Source organism: Pteropus vampyrus, unplaced genomic scaffold (assembly GCF_000151845.1).
Source record: "Pteropus vampyrus isolate Shadow unplaced genomic scaffold, Pvam_2.0 Scaffold143, whole genome shotgun sequence".
NCBI classification, from domain to species: Eukaryota; Metazoa; Chordata; class Mammalia; order Chiroptera; family Pteropodidae; genus Pteropus; species Pteropus vampyrus.
Window position 1 is genome coordinate 2,664,432 of NW_011888924.1, and position 24,443 is coordinate 2,688,874.

General features: G+C 37.8%; 2 protein-coding genes and 1 pseudogene across 3 annotated transcripts in view; 1 reads left to right on the plus strand and 2 right to left on the minus strand.

Moving 5' to 3' along the window:
- The window catches only part of CEP95 (centrosomal protein 95), a 31,076-nt gene extending 14,137 nt beyond the window's left edge, over positions 1-16,939 (minus strand). The window contains exons 1-8 of one of the 2 annotated variants that reach the window (XM_023535661.1): positions 16,579-16,939; positions 14,961-15,089; positions 13,711-13,818; positions 10,948-11,058; positions 8,155-8,260; positions 6,657-6,772; positions 1,282-1,413; positions 566-756 (exon numbers count right to left, since the gene is read on the minus strand). In XM_023535661.1, coding sequence (XP_023391429.1) covers positions 566-756; positions 1,282-1,413; positions 6,657-6,772; positions 8,155-8,260; positions 10,948-11,058; positions 13,711-13,818; positions 14,961-15,089; positions 16,579-16,597 — 912 coding nt within the window. In that variant the 5' untranslated portion in view covers positions 16,598-16,939. Of the gene's footprint in view, positions 1-565; positions 760-1,281; positions 1,414-6,656; positions 6,773-8,154; positions 8,261-10,947; positions 11,059-13,710; positions 13,819-14,960; positions 15,090-16,578 lie in introns of both variants that reach the window. The other variant, XM_011368516.2, reaches the window with a different exon arrangement.
- On the minus strand, positions 2,138-2,255 carry LOC111744937 (annotated as a pseudogene).
- Positions 16,940-17,423: 484 nt separating the features above from the next.
- Positions 17,424-23,985, plus strand: DDX5 (DEAD-box helicase 5). Its single transcript, XM_011368517.2, has 13 exons — positions 17,424-17,665; positions 18,869-19,034; positions 19,369-19,465; positions 19,552-19,685; positions 19,800-19,865; positions 20,080-20,221; positions 20,304-20,464; positions 20,552-20,724; positions 21,056-21,166; positions 21,401-21,462; positions 21,554-21,613; positions 22,842-23,066; positions 23,280-23,985. The coding sequence occupies exons 1-13, from the start codon at positions 17,622-17,624 to the stop codon at positions 23,681-23,683; spliced, it is 1,845 nt and encodes a 614-aa protein (XP_011366819.1). The 5' UTR covers positions 17,424-17,621; the 3' UTR covers positions 23,684-23,985.
- The last annotated feature ends 458 nt before the right edge of the window (positions 23,986-24,443 follow it).

The following is a 24,443-nucleotide window of genomic DNA, read 5'->3' on the forward strand; positions in this document are numbered from 1 at the left end:
AGAAAGGGACAGGTTGGTTGTATAAAAAGGGATTTTTGTTCCGAAGGAAAAAGAGTAGAAGCTGATAGGCCAGGGTATTAATGGAAGTTCATGTTGGATAACAGGAATGTGGATAAAAGGTCATTTTTCACCCTTCTTATATTTAAAAAAATTTTTAATTATTTAATTAGGGATACATATGGGTGCTGAAGCTAGAATACCTGAGTTCAAATCCTGACTCTACCACTGCTGTGACCTCAAACAAGATACTTAACCTTTCTCTATCAGCTTCCCAATAGTACCTACTCCAGAGCTGTATTGTAGGGAGTAAATTACTCAATCCTTGTCAAGTACCCAGAAGGGTACCTGATACAAAATAAACAATATGTGTTGGCTCTTACTATTATTCTTTTTGTATTTTCATCCTGTCCTTATATTCCTAGAGTAAGAACATGTAGATGTATGCAGAGATAAATTTTAAGAAATAACAGTGCTCTGATTAGTGCAATATCTGACAACTATTCTAGCAGAAACTTCTTTAAATCTCTAGACTTATATTCAATTGAAAGCAAGCTTTTCCACTTACCACAGAAAATGCCATGCTCTCTCCAGTAGAATTCATGGCAGGGGAGCAGTGACTTGAACGTAAGTATTCGTTTCCTATGGGGCAAGGTGCTCGAGGCTCTGAAGGGTGGTACGGTGGATATAAAGGAATAGCTGATTGGATAGGCTCCCCTAGCTTCCTAGCATTTGGAATCATATCCACAGAAGGAATTTCTGCTAGGTGGACAAATTTAAGTGGACATTAAGATGAAACTCTAAGAAATAAATCATATATACATAACTATATAAACATGTTCACATGTACTTAGAAATATATTTTAAACTTGATATTTTTTTTAAAAAGTAACCATTAACAATGGTTTTATATAATACTAACCATATGAAAATCCCAGAGGTAACAAAGAGAAATGATAATATTTTTTGAGTTACTCTATTTTGTCATTCACTAGTAATGTGAAGACAACCAACTGATATACTAATATATCAGAGACTCTTACTGCCCTAAAGTGTTTGAGAGGAGAGGATCTAGATAACAAAACAGTGTATGTAAAACGTGACTGAGGACCATCTTACAAAGACATCAGAGCTCATAATTAATAGCAAACATTTACAAATAAGATCATCTAAAACATAAAGTGTAGAGCAACACAAGTAAACAGGTAACAGTAATAGCAATTGTCCCAGGAACTATTGTCTTCAAGTCATAGCAAAGGTCCAAAAATTAATATTACTACTCACTGTCTTCAACAAAAGATGTCCTACTCTTGGACAAAAAGCTGGATGAAGGAGGGTTCAGCGCTTCTTCATGTGATTTAGAACATGGTACAGTTGAGGCTTTTTTAGACTGTATTTCATTAGGACCTTGGGTACCTAGTAAAGAAAATATTGAAAATTTTTTATTGCTGAATGTTATACTCAAAGCGAAGAGTTTTGCACCCTGAGAATAATAACCTCAGAAATGACATAATCATGTTGGTCTGATTGCTCGAAATAACAATTATTTTTAATGATTATCAGATATCAAGATGTAGTTCTGCAGCTCAGAATCATTCATGCAACTTGAAAGCAAAGTTTCACACAATGTTTCATTAGTTTGCCTTAGAAAAATAGATGTCAGAGCTGTAGAAATGCTGACTGTTGTATGGGTATGTCTCTGAGTTAGGGGTCTTGGCTGGTACCGTAATCAAAGATTTATAGATCGAACTTTTATTTATCTACTTTACAAGTGCTTAACATTTTGAATCAGCTTTATATTATTACACAGAAAGTGATATTAAAATATTATCGAAATTGAGGGAATATCCACTTTGCTCTTAGAAAACTACAATACACAAACTCTCCATAAACAAAGTGGATTCGTGACCTCTCCTAATGACTTTTTTTATCCCTTTTTCAATTTATGAAAGAATTCACAATAAACTTACTCCTTAGAAGGTATGAGAATGTACTCTGAAAACTCATCGATACCAATATGATCAACTGACAATCACTAAATACAGAACAATTCACTTCGTACACATCCCCAAATCCATGCAACTGATTCCAAGACATTATGGTTTTAAATTTTTTAAAATTAAAAAAAGGTTTTTTTTAATGCCTGCAGCACCTGGTATTACTAGGTGGTCTCCCATCCAAGTCCTAACCAGGCCCAACCCTGCTTAGCTTCCGAGATCAAACAAGATCGGCACATACAGGGTAGCATGGCCATAGACTATTTTTAAATTTTTGACACTCATGTCTTTTAAAAATCAGCAAATATCTTTTTGTGCTCTCCTTTTTCATAATCCAATGCAATATGGCCATTTTCACATCAAAATGTTTTAAATATGCAAATCTCCCTCCATAAATTCATAGATATGGAAGCAACCTAAGTGTCCATCAACAGACAAATGGATAAAGAAGTTGTGGTACATATATACAATGGAATATTAACTTGGCCAATAAAAAGATTGAAACCTCACCATTTGCAACAACATGGACAGATCTAGAGGATATTATACTAAGTGAGATATGTCAGAGAAAGACAAATACCATATGATTTCACTCATATGTGGAATCTAAAAAAAAACAGAAATGAATAAACAGAAACAAAACTTATACAGAGAACAAACTGATGGTTACTGTAAATAATGCTGCAAATAACTTTTGGAATTAGTGTTGTGTATTTCTTCGGATAAATAGAAATGGGATCGCTGGGTCATATACTAGTTGTATTTTTAATTTTTTGAGAAACCTCCATAATTTTCCATAGTGGCTGCACCAATTTGTCATCCCACCAACAGTGCATGAGGGTTCTCTCTTCTCCATACCCTCACCAACACTTGTTTGTTGATTTACTGAAGATAACCATTCTAACAGGTTTGAAGTATTATCTCATTGTGGTTTTAATTTGCATTTCTCTGATGACTAGTGACAGTAAGCAACTTTTCAAATGTCTATTGAGCATTTGTATGTCCTCATTGGAGAAATGTCTATTCCAGTCCTCTGCCTATTTTTTATTGTTTGTTTGGGTTTTTTTTGGTGTTAAATTGTATGAGTTCTTATATACTTTGGATAGTCACCCTTTATTGGATGTATCATTGGTGAATATCGTCTTCTATTCAGTAGGTTGTATTTTCATTTTGTTAATGGTTTCTTTTGCTGTGTAAAATTTTTTTAGTTTGATGTAGTCTCATTTATTTTTTCTTTTGTTTCCCTTGCCTGAGGAGACTGCAAACAAATATTACTAAGAGCAATGTCAAAGAGTTTACTGCCTATGTTTTCTTCTAGGAGTTATACGGTTTCAGGTCTTACATTTAAGACTTTAATCCATTTTGAGTTTATTCTTGTACATGGTGTAAGAAGTTGGTTTTTCTTTTTTGGGGGCATGTATCTGTCCAGTTTTCCCAACACCATTTATTGAAGAGACTGTCTTTATTCCATTGTATATTCTTGCCTCTGTCATAGATTAACTGGCCATATAGGCATGGGTTTAATTCTGGGCTATTCTGTTTCATTGATCTGTGTGTCTGTTTTTATGCTAGTAACATGCTGTTTTGATTTTTATAGTCTTATAGTTTGATATCAACTTAGTTCTCAAGATTGCTGTGGCTATTTGGGGTCTTCTGTGGTTTCACGTAAATTTTATTATTTGTTCTAGGTTTGTGAAATATGCCATTGGTATTTTCATAGGGATTGCACTGAATCTATAGATTGTATGGGCATTTTAACGATATTAGTTCTTCCTACCCATGAGCATAGTATATCCTTCCATTTATTTGTATCTTCTTCACTTTTTTCTTCAATGTCTTATAATTTTCCAAGTATAGGTCTTTCATCTCCTTTGTTAAATTTATTCCTAGGTATTTTTTTTTTATGCAATTGTAAATGGGATTGTTTTCTTAATTTCTTTCCGACAGTTCGTTATCGGTAGATAAAAATGCGACTGATTTCTCAATATTAATTTTATATCCTGCTACTTTACCAGATTGTTATCAGTTCTGATAGTTTTTTGGTGGAATCTTTAGGGTTCTCTCTATATAGTATCATGTCATCTGCAAATAATGACAATTTTATTGCTTCTTTTTCTATTTTGACACCTTTTATTTCTCATCTGATTGCTGTGGCTATACAATGGACAATACTATGTTGAATAAAAGTGAAAGTAGATACCCTTGCCTTGTTCCTGATCTTAAGGAAAACACGTTTAGCTTTTCACCATTGAGTATAATGTTAACTGTCAGCTTGTCACATATGGCATTTATGTTGAGGTATGCTCCTTCTATTCCCACTTTGTTGAGAGTGTTTAACATAAATGCATACTGGATTTTGTCAAATGCTTTTTCTGCATTTATTGATATAATCGTGATTTTTATCCTTCATTTTATGTGGCAAATCACACTGATTTGCTGATACTGAACCAATCTTGTATCCTAGGAATAAACCCCACTTGGTCTTGGTGTATGATATTTTTAACGTATTGTTGAATTTGGTTTACTAATATTTTGTTGAGGATTTTTGCATGTATGTTCATCAAGAATATTGACCTAGAATTTTCTTTTTTTGTAATGTCTTTGTCTGGTTTTGGAATCAGAGTAATGGTGACCTTGTAAAATAAACATGGGAATATCCCCTCCTCAATTTTTTGGAATAGTTTGAGAACAGGTATTAATTCTTTGTTTGGTAAAATTCACCTATAAAGCCATCTGGTCCCAGACTTTTGTTTGTTGTTTTATTACTGATTTGATCTTTTGTTAGTAGTTACCAGTCTGTTCAGATTTTGTTTCTTCTTGATTGTCTCGGAAGATTGTATGTTTCGAGGAATTTATCCATTTCTTCCAGGTTGTCTAATATGTTGGCTATTGACTGTTTGTAGTATTTTCTTATACTTCTTCGTATTTCTGTGGTGTCAGTTGTTACTTCTTTCATTTCTGATTTTATTCATTTGGGTTCTCTCTTTTTCTTGATGAGTCTAGTTAAAGATTTATTGATTTTATCTTTTCGAAAAACCAGCTCTTGGTGTCACTGATCATTTATATTGATTTTTTAGACTCTATTTTGTTTATTTCTGCTCTGATCTTTATTATTTTCTTTCTTGGGTTGGGTCACGTTTCCTGTTGTTTCCTGTTGTTTTTTCTAGTTCCTTTGGGTATAAAGTTAGATTGTTTGAGATTTTTCTTGTTTCTTGAGGTAGGCCTCTATCACTATGAATTTCTCTTTTAGGACTGCTTTTACTGTATCTCATTTTTTCTTTTAGGTCATTGTGTTTTCATTCGTCTCAAGGTATCTTTTGATTTCTTCTTTGATTCATTGTTAACCCACTGTTTAGTAGCATATTATTTAACTTCCATGTGTTTGTGTTGTTCAGTATTCTTCTTGTAATTGATTTCCAGTTTCATATCATTGTGACTGGAGAGGACACCTGATAGGATTTCAATGTTAAATTTATTGAGAATTGTTTTGTGGTTTAACAATATGTTATATCCTGGAAAATGTTCCATGTGCGCTTGAATAGAATGTATAATCTGCTATTGGGTGAAACGTTTTAAAAATATTAAATCTGGTCTGATATCCAGTGGCAAGTTTTCTCCCAAGCTGCAGGCCACATTTCCAATGATCTACTGATCATTTCCAATGATCTACTGTCACTTGAGGCCACTGTTTCCTTGTTGGTTTTCTGTCTAGATGATCCTTTGATGTCAATGGGGTGTTAAAGTCCCCTACTATTATTGTATGCCTGTCAATCTTTTCCTTTACGTCTGTCAGTATTTGCTTTATATATTTAGGTGCTCCTACATTGGGTGTATAAATGTTTATAAGGGTTATATCCTCTTGTTGGATTGATCCCTTTATCATTATGAAATGTGCTTCTTTGATGAATGCGTATGCTGTGGCTACTGTCCCTGGAACTCACAGTTAACATAATAGACAAACTCAAAGTTAACTATCCAGCGAGAGAATGGTGTTACCGAAGTATGATGAACCTGTACTGTAGGAATACAGAGCCTCAGAGCCTGAGGAGGGTGGGGGAGGGGCTGGGCTTTGTATGGTGAGTTTGCCAGAACTAGAAAGGAAGAGTATCCCTGCAGAAGGAACAGTATGTGCCACAGAAGAGCACGGCAACCAAGGTGGGCAGGACAAGGAGTGAGATGGTTTGAAGGCAAGGTGAGAAGCTCACAACAGGCCTGAAAGATATGAAGATTTATTGTGTATAAGCAGTAGATCATTGGAAATGTGGCCTGCAGCTTGGGAGAAAACTTGCCACTGGATATACAGACGTGCTGGCTGAAACCAGGAAAACAGTCACCCAGTTCAAGAATCTATACTTAAGGGTTAACCTGAATGTGAGTAGACTGTTAAGCTGTATTCAGAATTCTCTTCCTAGGGTATCAAGTCCCACATATTACAGGACAATCTTGCATCTACCTATTTGCCCATGTGCCCATGATTCCCATTGACTGATTTCAGATTACTGTTCATATTTAGTGGATAACAGTGGTATTCTGGAATTTATTCTGAAGTTCAGTTAGGGCTCTCTCTATTCTTCACAACTTTATACACTCCTAAGTATAACTACTTACATTTTCATAATTGCATACTGAATAACAATTGATATTTAAAGTTTAACTACTCACCATTACTTCTTAGAGAAAAGGTGTGTGCTGTGTCTCCGAGTCTAATTATTTCACCAGTGGATTCTGCTTCATCTCCATCCCAACAGGGGCCCAAAGCCTCAGATGATGAGGAACACCTGAAAGAGTTCCTTCATTTACTCAGGGCCCAGCCTGACCACAAAGGGCCCTTCCCATGAGAACTCAAAGAGCTGCTTCAAGCAGCCTGCAAGTATTCAGACTGTCCATTGCTATGCACAGAAAAATAGACACTCTCTTCTACTGTCTATCACTTCTTGCTGCTTTTTTTTCCCTCATATATGTATGGTAAAAACAGCTGTGTATAAAGTGTTAAGGATTAAATTATAGGAGAATACACACAAAGAACAATAAACACTCATTAGTATTTGGAGTGGAGGGGAGTATTTTGCATTAAATATCCTTGTACTGTTTCACTTTTGTACTTATGTTATTTTTCTAATCTAATGAAAAGTAAAGCCAAGAAATTTATCTTATGATGGTTTCCTTTAAGATATATTTTCCACAGTGTACTATATCTAAACAAGAAGGTATTGCCCATGCTTTTCAAGCCTTGACAAATTCCATACAAAAACTTAGAATCAGATAGTTAAAAGAAACGTCATGTTCAACCTCTAGTTTGCAGAAGTATAATCAAACCTGTAATGACATATTTTGTGTTGAACAGTAGCACAAATTTTAAAACTCTGATATTGGTCAATGGTACTGGTTCATGAGGGCACAGTAACTAAGCACTTTCATCCTGCAGGTGGGTGTATAAATAGTCATGGCCTTTTTGAAAAGCAATTTGGCAACTTTCAATAGCCTTGTAACATTCATACTCTTTGACTCTAAATGCAGCTTAAAGATTGGGGGGCGGGGGGGAGGGAATAAACAAAGGTATATATCACATTTTAAAAAATAATATAAAAACACTGGAATACTCAACCACTTTTTTAGAAAAGTGGTTGAGTATATTATGATGCACCCATAAGAATGGTATGTTATACAGTGATTAAAAAAGATAAAGAGTTTAACAACTGGGGAAAAGATTTGATGTGTTAATTTTAAAATGCAGGGAACAAAATTATATAGATAATATGACTGAATTTAAAAAACAACAGAGTAAGAAAGTCTGAAGTAAAACAAAATGTTAACAAGCAGTTATTTAGTTCTGAATGGTAGATTTTTTCCCCCTGCTTTTTAATTTCTCTGTACTTTCCAAGTTTTGTGCAAGGAATATAAACAACTTTGAAGATGAGTGGAAAAATTAAAAAATAAGTAGGTGGTTAATGGTGAGAATTAAGTACTGTACATAGCTCAAGGTTCTTTAAACTCCCTCAGGGAGCTTTAAAACATGAGAAGTTAGTAAAATTTTCACATTAGTTTTTTGGTTTTTGTTTATTTTTTTGCTGCCATTCTGGTATATTGTGTGTAATTTTATTTCTTAGGAAAAGGAAAAGCATAACTTGTTTTAATTAAATTCATACACATTGAGTACTACCTCTCAAAAGAAACTCTTTTCCATGATGCTTTGGATTCTTTGGTACTTCCTGACTCTTCCAAAGGTTCTCCTCCATGGGATTCTTTAAAACCCTGTCCAGTTTCACCTGTTTAAATAAAAATACCAAAAAAAAAAAAAAACCAACAACAAAAAAACCGAACAAAAAACCCAAGTTAATAGACTACTATTTTTATACAGGGAGTGGGTAGAGGTAAGCACAGTTAGGCACCCTCAACTCTCCCTGGTAAACTGGGCTATTGCAAAAGTGAGATTAGAAAGAACCAAATCATTACCTGTAATGAACATGTATTATTGGGTAACAAATATATAACACAAATGTTGCTGTAAAAGCAGGGTCTACAGCTGTATTAGCAATGTTTTATTTTTTAAGCTAAGTAGTAGGTTTACTTATTATTCTTTATACCTCTCTATCTGTAATGGATGTCTGAGGCAAGATGACTAGGCTTCAGAAAAACATGACTGTGTCAGCTACCTCAGGCTCTAAGACAATCATGCCCTAGCCTAAGAGTCAGACCACATCAAGGCTTGGATAAAATTTTCCTTAGGACTAAAAGCCTTTTTCTACTCCAACATACCTGATGAATACACTTTCACCAGAGGCAGTAACTCACCAGGGGAGTGATTTAGGAAGTATGTGGATAAAACCTCCTATGATTCAGATCTACCCCTGTGGATATTCCTATCCCCATTTTTAGAGACTCCCTGTTTGAACATCCCCTCTTCATTTTTTTTTTTGTTATTTCTGTATTTACTAAGCAATATTTTAATAATATTAGTTAACAGTCATTGTGCATTTACTCTGAGCTAGGTTCAGTGCTAAACTATTTATGAATATCTACTTAGGTAATCTTCTCTACAACCATAAAAGAATTTCATATGAGAAAACTGAGGCTTAGAGAGCTTCAGTCACACAGAGAGGGGAATTTGTCTGCCTTCAAATCCCTTTGTCTTCAGTGGTAAATGAAATGCTAGCTCAGGTACCAGAAGAAGTTGTTCTGCACACCTGATATAACTAGTGACAATAAGGATTTATTTCCCATTGCCATTTGAAAGAATCTGATCAGCTCTAAGTAATACTACTATATAAATTTGGATCTGCAAAGGTAACAATCAGCCTTTAGAAAATACTGTCCAACTAAGATACATACTACCACATAGGGAGGCCCCCTCTGACCAACTCCCTCCTGGCAGCATTAAGCTCTCTACATACTACTGACCTCCCCCAGTGAAGATCTCTCCCTCAGCATTTAACTATTACTAGACTCACATACAGTATCTGTAAGTTCTGACCTCTCTCCATCCCCACTGCCCTATCCTTGGCCAGGTCAGTATCATCCCTTTCTGACCTGCAATCAAGCACTACATTGTAAAAACTGCTGCTGTCGTTATAACATTCCAAATTAATCGACCTCTTTACTTTGAGATAGTTTTCTAGCTCTTAATCTTGCAGCTAAAATGACTAAAATGCCACAGAGCATCGAAATACTCACTGGTAGCCTTGAATTAGGTGAATTTCACATGTCATTCACTCTCCTCCAATTCTCCTATAATGTTTTTATTGTATATATTTATGGCTACTTCTCTGATGTGAGTACAGGTTTGAGAGCAATAAACAAGGCATGCAGCTTTGAATCTTCCTAGAGTAGCTAGGCTGGCATTTTACATATATTAAACACTCAAAAACACTCAACATTCAAAAGTTTTGGAAATAAAAAATATCCAGTTTGGCATGCCTTTCAGTCTTTCTTTCCAGACCTTATCTATATATGCTTTTAAATCTTTTTAGCAATAAGAATAAAAGGAAGAATAAAAACTATCTCTAAAGAGTTTAAGATTAACTAAAAAATGTTATAATCACAGCATAATTCTCACAATCAACAATGTGAGAATTAGGAATGATGAGCCTACCCAATTTTTTTGTCTTCGTTCATATTAGAATTTATGTTAATTGCTATTACTGCTGAAAACTTTTTAAAAATAATTTTACAAAGGTAAATCCATTCTTAAATGGGTGATATATTATTCCAACCATGACATATAACATTGTTTTACTTAACCATTAAAGACATAGAGGGCTTTTTTGGTAACGATAAATAACAATGCAATGAGGACCTTCAAGCGCCTTTCTTTTGTATAATTTATTTAGGATAAACCCCTAGAAATGGGATTTACTGAGCCAAAGATTATAAATAGCTCTCATATACTTCTGATCTACTTTAAATAACCAGAACCCTTTTGGAAAATACTGAATTATTGATCTTTATAATTATCATTAAAAAACATAATATCGAAATTTCACATGATAAATTGTTATGATTTAGGAAAGTGGGTTACTCAAAGAGTAAAATAAAAAATATTCAGGCTGTCACAAACCTAAGTGTAGGTTGAAGACAGAAATGCACCAATCTCTCCTGCTGACACCTCAGCAACATCCAAATTTTAAACAAAAAATGGCAGTTCTAACATAGAAAATTTTGGAGTAAGGAATTTCATGCAATAATAAGCAATTTTTGCCAGCATTTAGCTTTCTATTATAGAATAGTTTTAAAGTAATTTATAAGCAACATCCAAGTTGACAAAGATTATGATGGCATTCTAGGATAGAGTTTTCAACCACTTAAAACCATAACAATTAAAATTTAATTTACCATTAAATTTATCAGTGTATTAGTAATTCTAATTCCTATGAAGAAAAAATAGGCAAAGATATAAAATGCAAAAAGAGACATAAAGTAGACATAAACCAAATCAAATTTCTGTTCTTAAACTTACTTTTCTCATAAGATGTTTCACTGATGTGTTCTGTAAGATACTCCAGCAACCCATCAAATATTTCTAGGAGATTCTTAATGGATTCTTTATCTCCTTTCACTATATTTTCTCCTGAACACAGAATAGAGAGTTTTTAAAATATTTAACCAAGAAATAAAAAGCCGATTAATTTTGAAATGGAGATACCACTGAAAATATTGTTCATGATACAAACATTACAAACCAACCCAGGAGAAACAGTATTATATAGCTGACCCGTGAACAATGCAGTTTTCAAACTGTGTGGGTCTACTTACATGGATTTTTTTCAATAAATATACAGTCGGCCCTCCGTATCCCCAGGTTTTACATATGAAGAGTCAACTAACTGTGGTTCAAAATAGTATTTTCTATCTGTGGTTGGGAATCCGCGTATGTAGAGGGCTGATTTATACATGGATTTTTGACTGTGCAGGGGTTGGCACTCCTAAGCCCTGCTTTGTTCAAGGGTCAGCTGTATTAAAAGCATCGATTTCTTGATGCATGATTAAATTCGAAAAAACAAAGGGAGTAATCTTGAATATGGTGTTTGATAATTCATTGGCCTATTCTTTCCTTTATTGAGAAGCAAGATAAATGAGACTTAAAAAAACATCTTTTGGTAAGATTTATACCAAAATATAAAACAGCTAAGTAGAACTTTATTTGGCTGATAGAAAAAAAATGGTGGGAGAGAACACTGTTTCATTGTGGGATCCTACTTAAAGATGGTGCTTTGTTCTGAAGACGACAATAGTAAAGAAATATAAAAACTAAGTAATCAAAAAACTTGCTAGGATACCTTCATCAGGAATTCCTAATTTTTTCTATTTAACTGCTATTTACTTTGTATATACCATTTTTTAAAAATTAAAAATTGTCCATGGCTCCCTATAGATAAAACCCTTCTTAATCTCACCTCACCCCCAACCTCTCCAGCCTCATCTCCAACCACACCTTTATGCCCAGAAATTAATCTTTAAACAGTCCCTAGCACACTACCTGGCCCATAATTGATTTTTAAATAAATGGCAAGTTGAAATGTTGACAAGAAATGGGTTGGTAAAAGCATGGAAACTTGACGTGTCCTCTAAAATGGACTCCAATCAACATCAGGTATGGACGAACTTAATCTTGAAACACTCAGGTTGTCTTTGGGGAGATCGTGCCTGGCCTTCTCATGAGTTCAAACCAGTATGGAAGAGGCCAAGTGGAAATTTAATATTTGAGAGAATCTAGCCATTTATAACTTCAAGCATGAAGCAAAACACACCTAAACTAGAAATCTGACGTTTTACAATATTGTTAGTAAAAACAATATTTGAGTTTTTTTCTTTCTGTTTAAAACAACTAAATCGGTATCTTGTTTTTAAGCCTTGCGTTTTTCTGGCTTAACCAGATACACAAGTGTACCCCAAGGGCATACTCAGGACTTCAGTTTCCAGGATGGGGAGCATACTCTGCCAACCCAGCAACTAAGACTGCTTGCCAGAATGCGGTGCTTCATGGTGTAGGAGAAACTGCTTTAAACAGAACACAAGGAGTGAAAAGCTGCTTTGCAGTCTACTGGAGGTAAGCAGTTTTGCAACTTTTCATGGGGTGGATGAGAGTTATCAGTGGAAGTGCAACATTAAAAAAGTCTATACTACAACATTAAAAAAGACACAACTTTGCTATAGTATATTTAAAAAGCACAAATACCAGAAATTGCCCTACTCCAGTGATAAAGCGATTCTAAAATACAAAAGAACAGAGAAGCCCCAACATTATCCCTCAAAAGAAATTATATCAAAAATAGTTTACCATATTTACTAACAAAACTGCACTCCAAAATTTCAGTATTTTTGCAAAAACTTGTTCTTTTCAATATCAGATTAAGAGATGGAAATGACTTAGCCTGATTAACATTTATCTTCTTCAACTACTGTCAAAGAATAAACAGCATAAACTTTCTCTTAGAGATTTAAGTATAGTTTCAAGTTCCCAAGAGTCCCTGTTCATTAGCTGGAAATAATTTATTTGGAAAAGGTTCAGAAACAATTTATAGTTTTATTTATTTAGAATAGGTAACATATTCACATGACTCAAAATTCAAGAAGTACAAAGGGTATACAAGTCTCCTCCCACCTTGTCCTACAGCCCTGAAGTTTTTACTGGAGGCAATCTGTATTACAGGTTTCTTGTATGGGTTTCTAGAGTTCTTCTGTATAAAATTGATTGCATATATATTCTCTCTACCTTTCTTTTTACAAATAATAGCAAACTCTGCATATTATCAATGTAACTTCACCACAATTTTCTCACACAATATATAATGGAGATTGTTCCACTTATATGGAACACTGTACATCAAGAGCATCATCAATCATCTTTTACAGCTGCAGAGTAGTTCCTTGTATGGAGCTACCGTAATTTATTTAGCCTGTTTCCATAATAGACATTTAGTTGTTTCTAATTTTTAGCTACTACAAACAAGCAGTATGGTAGCTTCAAAATTACAAAACAACAAAAATACACCTCCAACTACCAGCTAGAACTCTGACCCAGACCCAGATCCATCATAAACTCAATGTCTGACTCTCTTGGTAAAGTTCTCAAGGATGGCTGCCTTAACTGTCTCGGCTCAGTCCTACTATTTGGCCTATATCATAAGTTTACTCATTTGGCTAATTAAACAATGTCTAGGGTTCTAACAAATTATTTTAGTAAAATGCAAAAATATCTGATGGTTAAGTATTTACTGACCTGTTATGTGAGATAAGCTGACCTGCAGGTAATCCAAGGCCAGTGAATCGATCACTGCTTGTACATTGTGAGCTTCATCCTCTTGACTCCTGGGAATAGCTATGAGGTCTGTGGAAGAAAAGCTACATCATTTTGCATCTATGAGGGTCTAAGTTTTCATCTTTCTGCCTCTGACCAGACTTCTGAGTAAGTTTAACTGCTACAATAGTGCTGCCCAAACAGAACAGATAAAGTTAACAGAGCTTGAATTCCACACGGTAGAATTTTTATTGGTTGAATTGGTTTATTCATTGATTGGATTCAATTAAATAAATATATGAACGTTCTACATTAAGCATCATGCTAAAGGAAAATTAAGTCCCTAAATTAAAAGAGATGATAATACGATAAGGGAGGCAATGCATGAGGTGAGACTTTAACTTATAACTGTGGGCTGCTTTCCATGAGAGGATAAAACCAACAGGTGTGAAAGGAAAGTTACTGTATGTCCTGTTAAAGCAGCCTATTGAGAATTACTGGCGTAAAGGTTTAAAAGATCAGTATAGACCTGAATGCAGAAAGATTTTAATAGCAACTTAAATTTCGAATTCCTCCTCTGTGTTGAGATGATGAATGTTTTTGGGGAAGGATAAAAACATATTTAAAAGACTGGTCTAAGTATCTGTACATGCTTCTGAACGCTAAAGAGCATTGAGACTAGCATCGAAGATACCAGCTAGAGGCTATCCTATTATTCCAGGAAGTGAGGAGGGCACTGTCTCATGGTTAACAGTGAGAAAGGGACAAAGACTATATAGAGCTTTAATACTTAATGGTTATAAACTTTATAAACAAACGAAGGCCGCAGAGGAATCTAGGGATAAGGACTCTCACGTATTTAACCAGGGATACAGTACAAACACAAATTTTCATCCATAATATTGGTTAAGTAACAGGACCCGACAAGTTTCCAAGTTCCACTCAATTTTAGAACCTTTGAAGGTACATTTACAGAAAAGGTGTGACTTTCATGAGGCATTAAGCATGATTAAACAGTGATTACCAAGACCAAACCGATTTGACTAAGGCTGTTATTATTGGGGGCAGGAGAGTCTCATAAGATTCATTACGGTATGAATGCAATATTTAGATAGAACTAAGATGCAGACAAAAAGAAAACTCAAGATCTTATAAATACCGTAGGATCTAAGTACAGGCACTAAAAATTTCTGGTTTAAGATATTATCATTCCCACTTTTTAGTACCCTTACCTGGTACCTTTTCTCCCAAAATGGATTGATAGAGAGCAATAAAGACATTAGCATCACAATCTTCTAGTTCGTGTATCCTCAAGTGTATGTGACATTTCAAAAGTAGGTTATTGGCAATAGTCACCCACTCTGTTGGGAAAGAAAAAGTTCAGCCTTAAACAGCACTAGAAAAAGTCATGTACATACATTTTTAAAAAACCCTCACAAAAGCAGACATTAAACTCTGTAGAAAATAAGGCATTGATTGTTATAGACTTTCAAAAACCCTCATGGGCATGATTTTTGAAAAGATGTATTTAATTTCTTGGCATGATTTTCAGACTTCTAAAATTTCAATGCAGTAAAAAATGATGCAAATCCAATTTTTACTGTTGCAATCTAAAATCTTATTTACTGTAGTCCTTATTTTGCAAGCCATATGTTTTCACTTAGAACATATTTACAAGTAAACAGGAATATTATGTCCCCAACAAGACAGTTTGTTAGTGATATAATCTGAGGCTACTAGAAACTAATTAATGGATGTTGCTTCAAATTCCCAAAAGCATTTGTCATGTTTTCACCCAATTATCGTGTGCAAGGCAGAATTTCTCTGGTGTCCAAATAGGTGATTAACTTAAGCTGTTAGAACTGGAGTAATGACACTAACAGTACTGCATTTGTTTTTTTACATTTGATTACGTGAAAGAAAATATGGAAAATACATTAGAGTCCCTAAATTCAGAATTAGCACCAGAACTGTTTTAAGTTTCCTGAGTCCCACTCCATCCCACTCCCAGACACTGTTGGAATTAGAATAGTCATTACAAAGGTTTCTTGACCAAAAGTAATTGAAAAAGCTTAAAACATTTGTTCCTTGAAATGACTGGTGATAAAGACAAAGTTCTTTTATTCTGTATTCGATTATCTTCAATATGTTCTAGAAATAAGTGTATGATTGTGTTTTCCAGGCACATTATCTTCCTCTTCCCAGAAACAACGTGTGCGTGTGTGTCTCTTCAAAGCACATTATCTCCTTCTCCCCCATGCTCGTTTCTCACAGCTGACCAAACCATGACAACTGGTTTGACGCTGTCCTGGAGAAAAGTATGAAAGCGTCCTAGACAACCAAATCAATTCGCTTTTCAAAAAGCGGTGCTAAACAAAGCCCGTAACTCCAGAGGGCACTGAAAAGAAAAATCCACCACTATTCCACTCTGCCAGGGACATTAACAGATCTTAAGAGTGCCATTCCTCAAAAATTCAATACAAATGCAGGTACGACCTCAGTCCCCACAATGCAAGAGCAAAGAACACCTTGACATGGGCTCGATTCTCCAAAGAAACACGAGTCCGGGGTTCTGACTGCCCTTTTTGCAGCCAGGATGCGGGCGTACTCCAGGCCTCGCTACAGAGACCTTCTCTCCCCCACCCCAAAATCGCTCGACAGTCTCGAAACGGAGGACTGACTTAAGAGACCCTAACCCGAAAACCAGCCAACTACGACGGGCTGTCACGAGCCCCATCGGCAGTCCAGACCCAGCTGAGGCCGGTCCGAGGTCTTAAGATACAATGCGCAGGGGTATTCGGAGACTTGGACTTTAGTCTACACACACTGGGGCTCCAGGCTGAGACTCACCAGCCTCAGAGCCGGCCATGTCGCGGATGCCGGTCGCCGACAGACTCCCAGCTGGGCGCACGGGGGACGGTGTCCTGGAAGGGCCGCACTAAACAGACATATCACTGAGAGAAGGGGAACGAAATGAAAGGGAGGGGTGAAAGCGGGAGGGACGTTAAAACGATTCTCGCTGCTGATTGGTCATCAGAGGAGCACTTCCTCTAGCAACACGCGCCGAGGCGGCGGTTTGAGGGCTCTAGATACCATTCTCCTCCAGCAAGATTGCGCTAAGCGATTCTCAGGTGGGTGGGTTTGACAGTGTGTGTCACCCAGCAGCTCCGGCCGGTCGCCCGGTGGCATTAGCACTGCACTTCCGGCGAGCTGTTCGTTTTGTATTCCTCCGCCGACGCCTACTGAGGAAGTAGTGCGGCCCGCTCACCCGGTGGGCGGGGGCAGCCACGTGACAATGTCAGGCTCCGCCTTCGTGTCTTATTTGGTTCTGGGTGTAAGGGCTCTTTGAACACGTAAACAACTCCAAGTGGGCGGACTGGGTTCTGTGCTGGCCATTTTATTACCTAGGGTGGACCCGAAAAAGGGCAGGGTAGCTTCCTTGAGGTTGTAGAAAGGCTCGAGTAAGAAGTAAAGTCAAGACAGTGCAGCCTGAGGCATCCCAGTGGTCGAGGGGCAGCCCAGCTACGAAAGGGCGAAAAACGGGCGACTCTGAAGGAGGGGCCGTGGGGGGAGGGGAGAGAACTTATTGGATTCCGGAACGTCGGGGAGCGTTGCGGCCTCTGCGCAGGGGCGGGGTGATTAGGTCATAGAGCGGTTCCCAGCATTCTCTGCGGCGGAGGAGGCGGTCCAGGCTATAAAACCGGCTGCCGGGACGCGGCCGGCACCTCATTCATTTCCACCGGTCTCTTGCGGAGCAGCTTCGGCTCCTGTCATCGCCGTTCCTCCGCCGCTGCCGCCCCCGCAAGGCTTCGCTCTCGCCGAAGCCTTTTCCAGCGACTTGTCGCACCCGATTCTCTTCACTTCGTTCCCCGCCAACCGCAATCATTGACGCCATGTCGGGCTATTCGAGTGACCGAGACCGCGGCCGGGATCGAGGGTGAGTGTGGGAACTGATCTGTCAGGCCCGGCCGTTGGGGGATGGGTGGCCGATAAGGGTAACGAGGGGCGATGGGAACTTGGGTTTTTTAGCCCATCTGTGGGCCTCCTCAGTGGGAGGTTTGCTCCGTTACGATAATTTGTCAAAATCTGACGAAGAATTTCCCGTTAACGGCCCTCAATCTCGCCTTTTGTTTGGGAGGGGGCGTTGGAGCCTCGGCTATTTAGCGGCTGTGGGCAGGATTCGGAGGAGTGTATTGCGAGGGGAAGAAAGCGCGACGCTTCGAGACGAACGAATTCGCCTCAGTTAGGTGCAGTTTTTCGGAAGGTGTTCTAGGGGCCCCGGGATTTCTGTGGGAGTTGAGAGAGACGTCTCGAAAGCCAATGATACGGTGGGGGGGCAGGAGGGTGGCTGGCGCCCCCGGAATCGGCCATGTGGCAGAGCCGCGAGTACAAAATGCCGGCGTCGGACATGGCGGCGGCGCCTTTGTTACCCCGCCCGGCGGAGGAGCTCAAAATGGCAGCGTCGAGAAAATGTGGCGCAGAGAGAAATGCGAGACAAAGGGGGAAGCGCCGCCCCAGCGGGAACGACGCCCGGCCGACTCCGCCCGGGCCAGGACTCCTCCCCTGGTAGTCGCCAGCTCCTCCTCCTCCTCTTCCTTGTGTTATATAATTTTGCTACCTTGATCGGGAGCCCTTCCGCGGGATCCGTATGGCTTGTATAAGTGTCTCCGAGATCGCCAGTCTCCTTGGTGTGCTCTTCATTGCCTGTTCTGTTCCGTTATACATTAAAAGCTAAGCTCCTTTGCTTGAGAACGGCTGATAAATAATGTCGCCGTTAAGCTCCTCCCTTGTATTGTCCTTCTCCCAGATATTTAATTCCTAAGCTCGTGGGAAGGACTGCTAACTATAAGTTGTCGTCTGTCCTTGTAATCTGAGCTTTTAGCGTATGGTCAGCCAGTTTCCGACCTGGTAAATCTGGGGCTGTTGACTTGGCTTCAGTAGCGTGTATTTGGCGACACCGGGAAATGATAGGGTGCTAATTGTGGTTTAGAGAGAATGATCATCAGTAAGGACAGTGCTAGATCTTACGCCTCCAAGAGTCTTGTATCGATCTTTAGTGTATCTCAAGGGATGGTGAGTTTGAGTGTCTAAAAACTAAACTACATTGACGTTTGGAAAAAAAAAATTTTTTCAATTGCAGGTTTGGTGCACCTCGATTTGGAGGAAGTAGGGCAGGGCCCCTATCAGGAAAGAAGTTTGGAAACCCTGGGGAGAAATTAGTTAAAAAGAAGTGGAATCTTGATGAGCTGCCCAAATTTGAGAAGAATTTTTATCAAGAACATCCTGATTTGGCTAGGCGCACAGCTGTGAGTAATTTCATGTGGTTTCATCAGGATTAACTCAGTAATGACTTTTAGTAGATCAAAATCTGACCAGAAATGCCTTGTAAATGACCACGTTATGGGAAATCCATGTTTTTTGGCTTACTAGTCTGGGAAGAGGTGTTACTTTTGGAAACAGATGGTTTTTAATTTTCCTACTTAGAATGGTTGAATGTAACACAGTAGGTATTTTTGTGCCATATGGGGTTGTCATATGTGGATCCAGAGTATAATTTTGTCATGTAAAAGTACTAATCAATTACAAATGGTTTAGGGGAAGTGGTTTGTAAGCCTGACTAGGTTATTATTTGTTTTATAGCAAGAGGTAGAGACATACAGAAGAAGCAAGGAAATTACAGTTAGAGGTCACAACTGCCCAAAGCCAGTTCTGAATTTTTATGAAGCAAACTTCCCTGGTAAGTGCTAGTTTTAAGTTTTGTGTGTGTGTGTTTTGTTCTGTTTTTCTTTTGGCATTATTCTAAATTGGTATTGATGATTACAGCAAATGTCATGGACGTGATTGCAAGACAGAACTTTACTGAACCCACTGCTATTCAAGCTCAGGGATGGCCAGTTGCTCTAAGTGGATTGGATATGGTTGGAGTAGCACAGACTGGATCTGGGAAAACATTGTCTGTAAGTCCAGGAGAACTTTTGAGATACTCCGATATATGCTAGAGGAAATTAGTAATAAAATGAAACCAGAAATATTTTAATGTAACTTTTGTTGTTTGCTGTTTTCTTAAATAGTATTTGCTGCCTGCCATTGTCCACATCAATCATCAGCCATTCCTAGAGAGAGGTGACGGGCCTATTGTAAGTATATGTATTTTTTCTTAATACTTGATCCTGAGAATGGAGTTTTATATATAGTAAAGGACATAATTTGTGGTGGTTTTTAATAAGAGACATTAATTATTTTAACCTAATTTTGCTGGGAGCTGTCTGTTAGTGTAACAATAAATCAGTTTAAAATTAGGACCCAGGATTCTACTAACAGCTGTTTCACTTTCTGTTCCTCTTTCCTTAGTGTTTGGTGCTGGCACCAACTCGGGAACTGGCCCAACAGGTGCAGCAAGTAGCTGCTGAATACTGTAGAGCCTGTCGATTGAAGTCTACTTGCATCTATGGTGGTGCTCCTAAGGGACCACAAATACGTGATTTGGAGAGAGGTGTGTAACAAAAGGTCTATTTGTCACTGATGGCGCTAAAGAGGTCTGGATGTCTTAGTTAAATTTATGTGTTTAATTGTAGGTGTGGAAATCTGTATTGCGACACCTGGAAGACTGATTGACTTTTTAGAGTGTGGGAAGACAAACCTGAGAAGAACTACCTACCTTGTCCTTGATGAAGCGGATAGAATGCTTGATATGGGCTTTGAACCCCAAATAAGGAAGATTGTGGATCAGATAAGAGTAAGTGCCCTTAAATATGTTATTTTTTCAAACTTAGCTCCAAATTCGTTCTTAGAATGCACACTTTTTTATTCCAAAATTCTTTAGCCTGACAGGCAAACCCTAATGTGGAGTGCGACTTGGCCAAAAGAAGTAAGACAGCTTGCTGAAGATTTCCTGAAAGACTATATTCATATAAACATTGGTGCACTAGAACTGAGTGCAAACCACAACATTCTTCAGATTGTGGATGTGTGTCATGATGTAGAGAAGGATGAAAAGTAAGATATAAGTCTTAACTGTAAAAACAACTATATAATTTGAATTTCATAGGTTTTAAAAGTGGTTGGAATCTGAATGTTTAGATTTAGCTTGTCCTTATGAAGATTTTTCTGCATTTAGATAACTGATTATCACCATAATTTATAGTATTCCTTTAGGGAAAAGAACTCATGTGTCCTGTGGTTTAAGGTCCAACCAGTAGAATTGCTTGATAAGTGGTCGAGCAGGTGGGGGTTTTTGTTGTTGTTTTTTTATTTGTAGCCGCATACTTTGACCATAAATGCATGGTGAAGCTATGGACTTAAAATTTACAAGTTTTTTACTTTAAAGGCTTATTCGTCTAATGGAAGAGATCATGAGTGAGAAGGAGAATAAAACCATTGTTTTCGTTGAAACCAAAAGAAGATGTGATGAACTTACTAGAAAAATGAGAAGAGACGGGTATGTAGGCTTTTTCTATTGAAGCAGATATATTAGAGCTGAATTTAAGGGAAGGGCAGACTTAAGAGTGATAGACTTCTAAGTTTTGTGGATGGGAATCTGGTATTATAGGTACGACTGTATATTTCAGGTGAAATTTAAAGGATCTGTGACCAAGAATAGTTAAGGTACTAGGCTAAAATCTGGCAGGTTTTAAATGTGAAGCTTATTAATACAATTTTTCTCTTAATTTAGGTGGCCCGCCATGGGTATTCATGGTGACAAGAGTCAACAGGAACGTGACTGGGTTCTAAATGGCAAGTATTTCAAATAAAGATCTTTTTTTAACCCCCTCAAAACCTAGAATTTTGCTCAGATTAGTGATCACATATGTGCCTTCTTTTACAGAATTCAAACATGGAAAAGCCCCTATTCTGATTGCTACAGATGTGGCCTCCAGAGGGCTAGGTTAGTACAAACTCGAATTCATGGCTTGGTTTTCCAGAAGATCTCCATATAATTTTTAAAGAAAGTTTATTGCTTTCTTTAACCTCTGCATTTTTTCTAAGTTTTTTTCATATAAAGGTGCAGTCTTTGTGGCAAGGCCTAGGCATGACAATCGGAGGACTCGAGGGGGATGGAGGACTAGAGATCGGCTGGCTGCTTCCAGTCGATTAGAGAGGTGAAAAGCTGAAAGTGTGCCAGTAATCTTCAAAAGGCAGAACATACCACCTCTGCCCCGTAAACTGTTCTCTCCGAGGGAAAAAAATGGAAGTTATCCTCACAGTTCACTGCCGTGGTATTTCTTCTGTCCCATGCTTTGCATGACTGCCATGGTACAGCATTGTTTCAAACTGTTGACTGTGATCTGTGGGTCTTTGAGTTTCAGTGAGTTTGCTGAAATGTCGAAGAAATATTTCCAAACATCAATCAATGTTCAGTGAGATTTTTGTTCAAGTTTGAAATGGAGAGAGCAGCTTTAAAAGGTACTAAGCCTTTTACAAATTGGTGAGTACTGGCACATGAGCTCTAGAGCAGGAGCAACTTCTCACACTTAGTCAGTGGGAAAAGAAAGCGATGCTTTGAAAGTTCCTCCCTCACCTACACAGTAGTCGTCATGTCGAGACCTGCCAGAGAGAGACACATTCTCAAGTGAATCCTGGCTTCTTGGAAGCGCTTGCCTAGACGAGACAGTGCATAAAAACAACTTTTGGGGGACAGGTATGTTTTTCTTGCAGCTGCGGTTGTAAGGTCTTGGCAAGACGAGCAGTGTGGCCAGAATTTTGATTTTCTGATGAGTCTGTAATGCAGAGGACCATGTACATTTTTGTTGAACGGTCCTTAAAATGAACACACGAAGAGGTTGCTGTGAACCTTTAAGTGGCCCTACTGCACAGAAGCATTCAGATGTCACTTGATGATCTCTAAGGGGACTTGGCTGATTTGGGAATTATTAAGGAATATACACATCCTTTGACAGGCTCTCGGGTGGGTATTAAGACATACAGATGATGTGTACTTTATTTTTTCAACCTCAATGGTATTCCTACAGGGAATGGATAACCATTTTAACTGTATTTTTTGCAGCCCGTACCTTCTTGGGAATACAATTGTCTAACTTTTTATTTTTGGTCTGGCTGTTGTGGTGTGCAAAACTCCGTACATTACTATTTTGCCACACTGCAACACCTTACAGATGTGGAAGATGTGAAATTTGTCATCAATTATGACTACCCTAACTCCTCAGAGGATTATATTCACCGAATTGGAAGAACTGCTCGCAGTACCAAAACAGGCACAGCATACACTTTCTTTACACCTAATAACATAAAGCAAGTGAGCGACCTTATCTCTGTGCTTCGTGAAGCTAATCAAGCAATTAATCCCAAGTTGCTTCAGTTGGTCGAAGACAGAGGTTCAGGTAAGACCAATCTTCAATAAGAAATGTTGGTGGTTTGGGGTCACATAATTGTCTACAAACCCATTAAAATGGAATTGGCAGGTGAGTAAAATCTTTGTGCGACTAAGTTGAGAAACTGCTTCACAGCTGTAGCGATTAAGGACTACCTATTCCTTCTGGGTTAGTAATGATTTGTGTCAGAAATAATCAGTTTGCAATTATTTTTCTTGACAGGTCGTTCCAGGGGTAGAGGAGGCATGAAGGATGACCGTCGGGACAGATACTCTGCAGGCAAAAGGGGTGGATTTAATACCTTTAGAGACAGGGAAAATTATGACAGAGGTTACTCTAGTCTGCTTAAGAGAGATTTTGGGGCAAAAACCCAGAATGGTGTTTACAGTGCTGCAAATTACACCAATGGGAGCTTTGGAAGTAATTTTGTGTCTGCTGGTATACAGACCAGTTTTAGGACTGGTAATCCAACAGGGACTTACCAGAATGGTTATGATAGCACTCAGCAATATGGAAGTAATGTTCCAAATATGCACAATGGTATGAACCAACAGGCATATGCATATCCTGCTACTGCAGCTGCGCCTATGATTGGTTATCCAATGCCAACCGGATATTCTCAATAAGACTTTAGAAGTATATGTAAATGTCTGTTTTTCATAATTGCTCTTTATATTGTGTGTTATCAGACAAAATAGTTATTTAAGAAACATGGGAAATGCAGAAATGACTGCAGTGCAGCAGTAATTATGGTGCACTTTTTCGCTATTTAAGTTGGATATTTCTCTACATTCCTGAAACAATTTTTAGGTTTTTTTTGTACTAGAAAATGCAGGCAGTGTTTTCACAAAAGTAAATGTACAGTGATTTGAAATACAATAAATGAAGGCAATGCATGGCCTTCCAATAAAAATATTTGAAGACTGAATTAAGTGGAAATTGTACTTTATTTTACATATATACTATCATGTAAAACTTTGCTTAGATGGTTTTTATTTAATCAAAAATTAAATTGCTCCTTTCCATAATTTAGTTTTGGGAAGTGGGGATATCAGAAAGCCCTTAAAATGATGTGTTCATATTATAAGAATTAAAATGAGATTGATTTAGGTAAATTGATAATTCTAGGTTAAATCGCATAAAGACTTTGTCAGTACCTCCCAACAGGTGAGTCATTTAATAGCCCATTTACTAAGGGGTGAGGTATTAAAATAGGAAATGATCAACTGTAGCCCACCTTCAAACTGGTTAGTGTGAGAACAACACGGACAATTTTGTTCTTTTTGCAAGATTTATTTGAAACACTCAAGTATTAACTTGCTTTTTTCAAAAGCAGCTATGTTCATGCTCTTGGCTCTATTGTGAATTACTGGAATGTTGAACAAA

Excerpts from the sequence above, each read along its gene's own strand:
- DDX5 (XM_011368517.2), top strand. The coding sequence starts at position 17,622 with ATGTCGGGCTATTCGAGTGACCGAGACCGCGGCCGGGATCGAGG. Across the intron at positions 17,666-18,868 it reads GACCGCGGCCGGGATCGAGG|GTTTGGTGCACCTCGATTTG; the intron begins GTGAGTGTGGGA and ends TTTCAATTGCAG. Across the intron at positions 19,466-19,551 it reads TTATGAAGCAAACTTCCCTG|CAAATGTCATGGACGTGATT; the intron begins GTAAGTGCTAGT and ends TGATGATTACAG.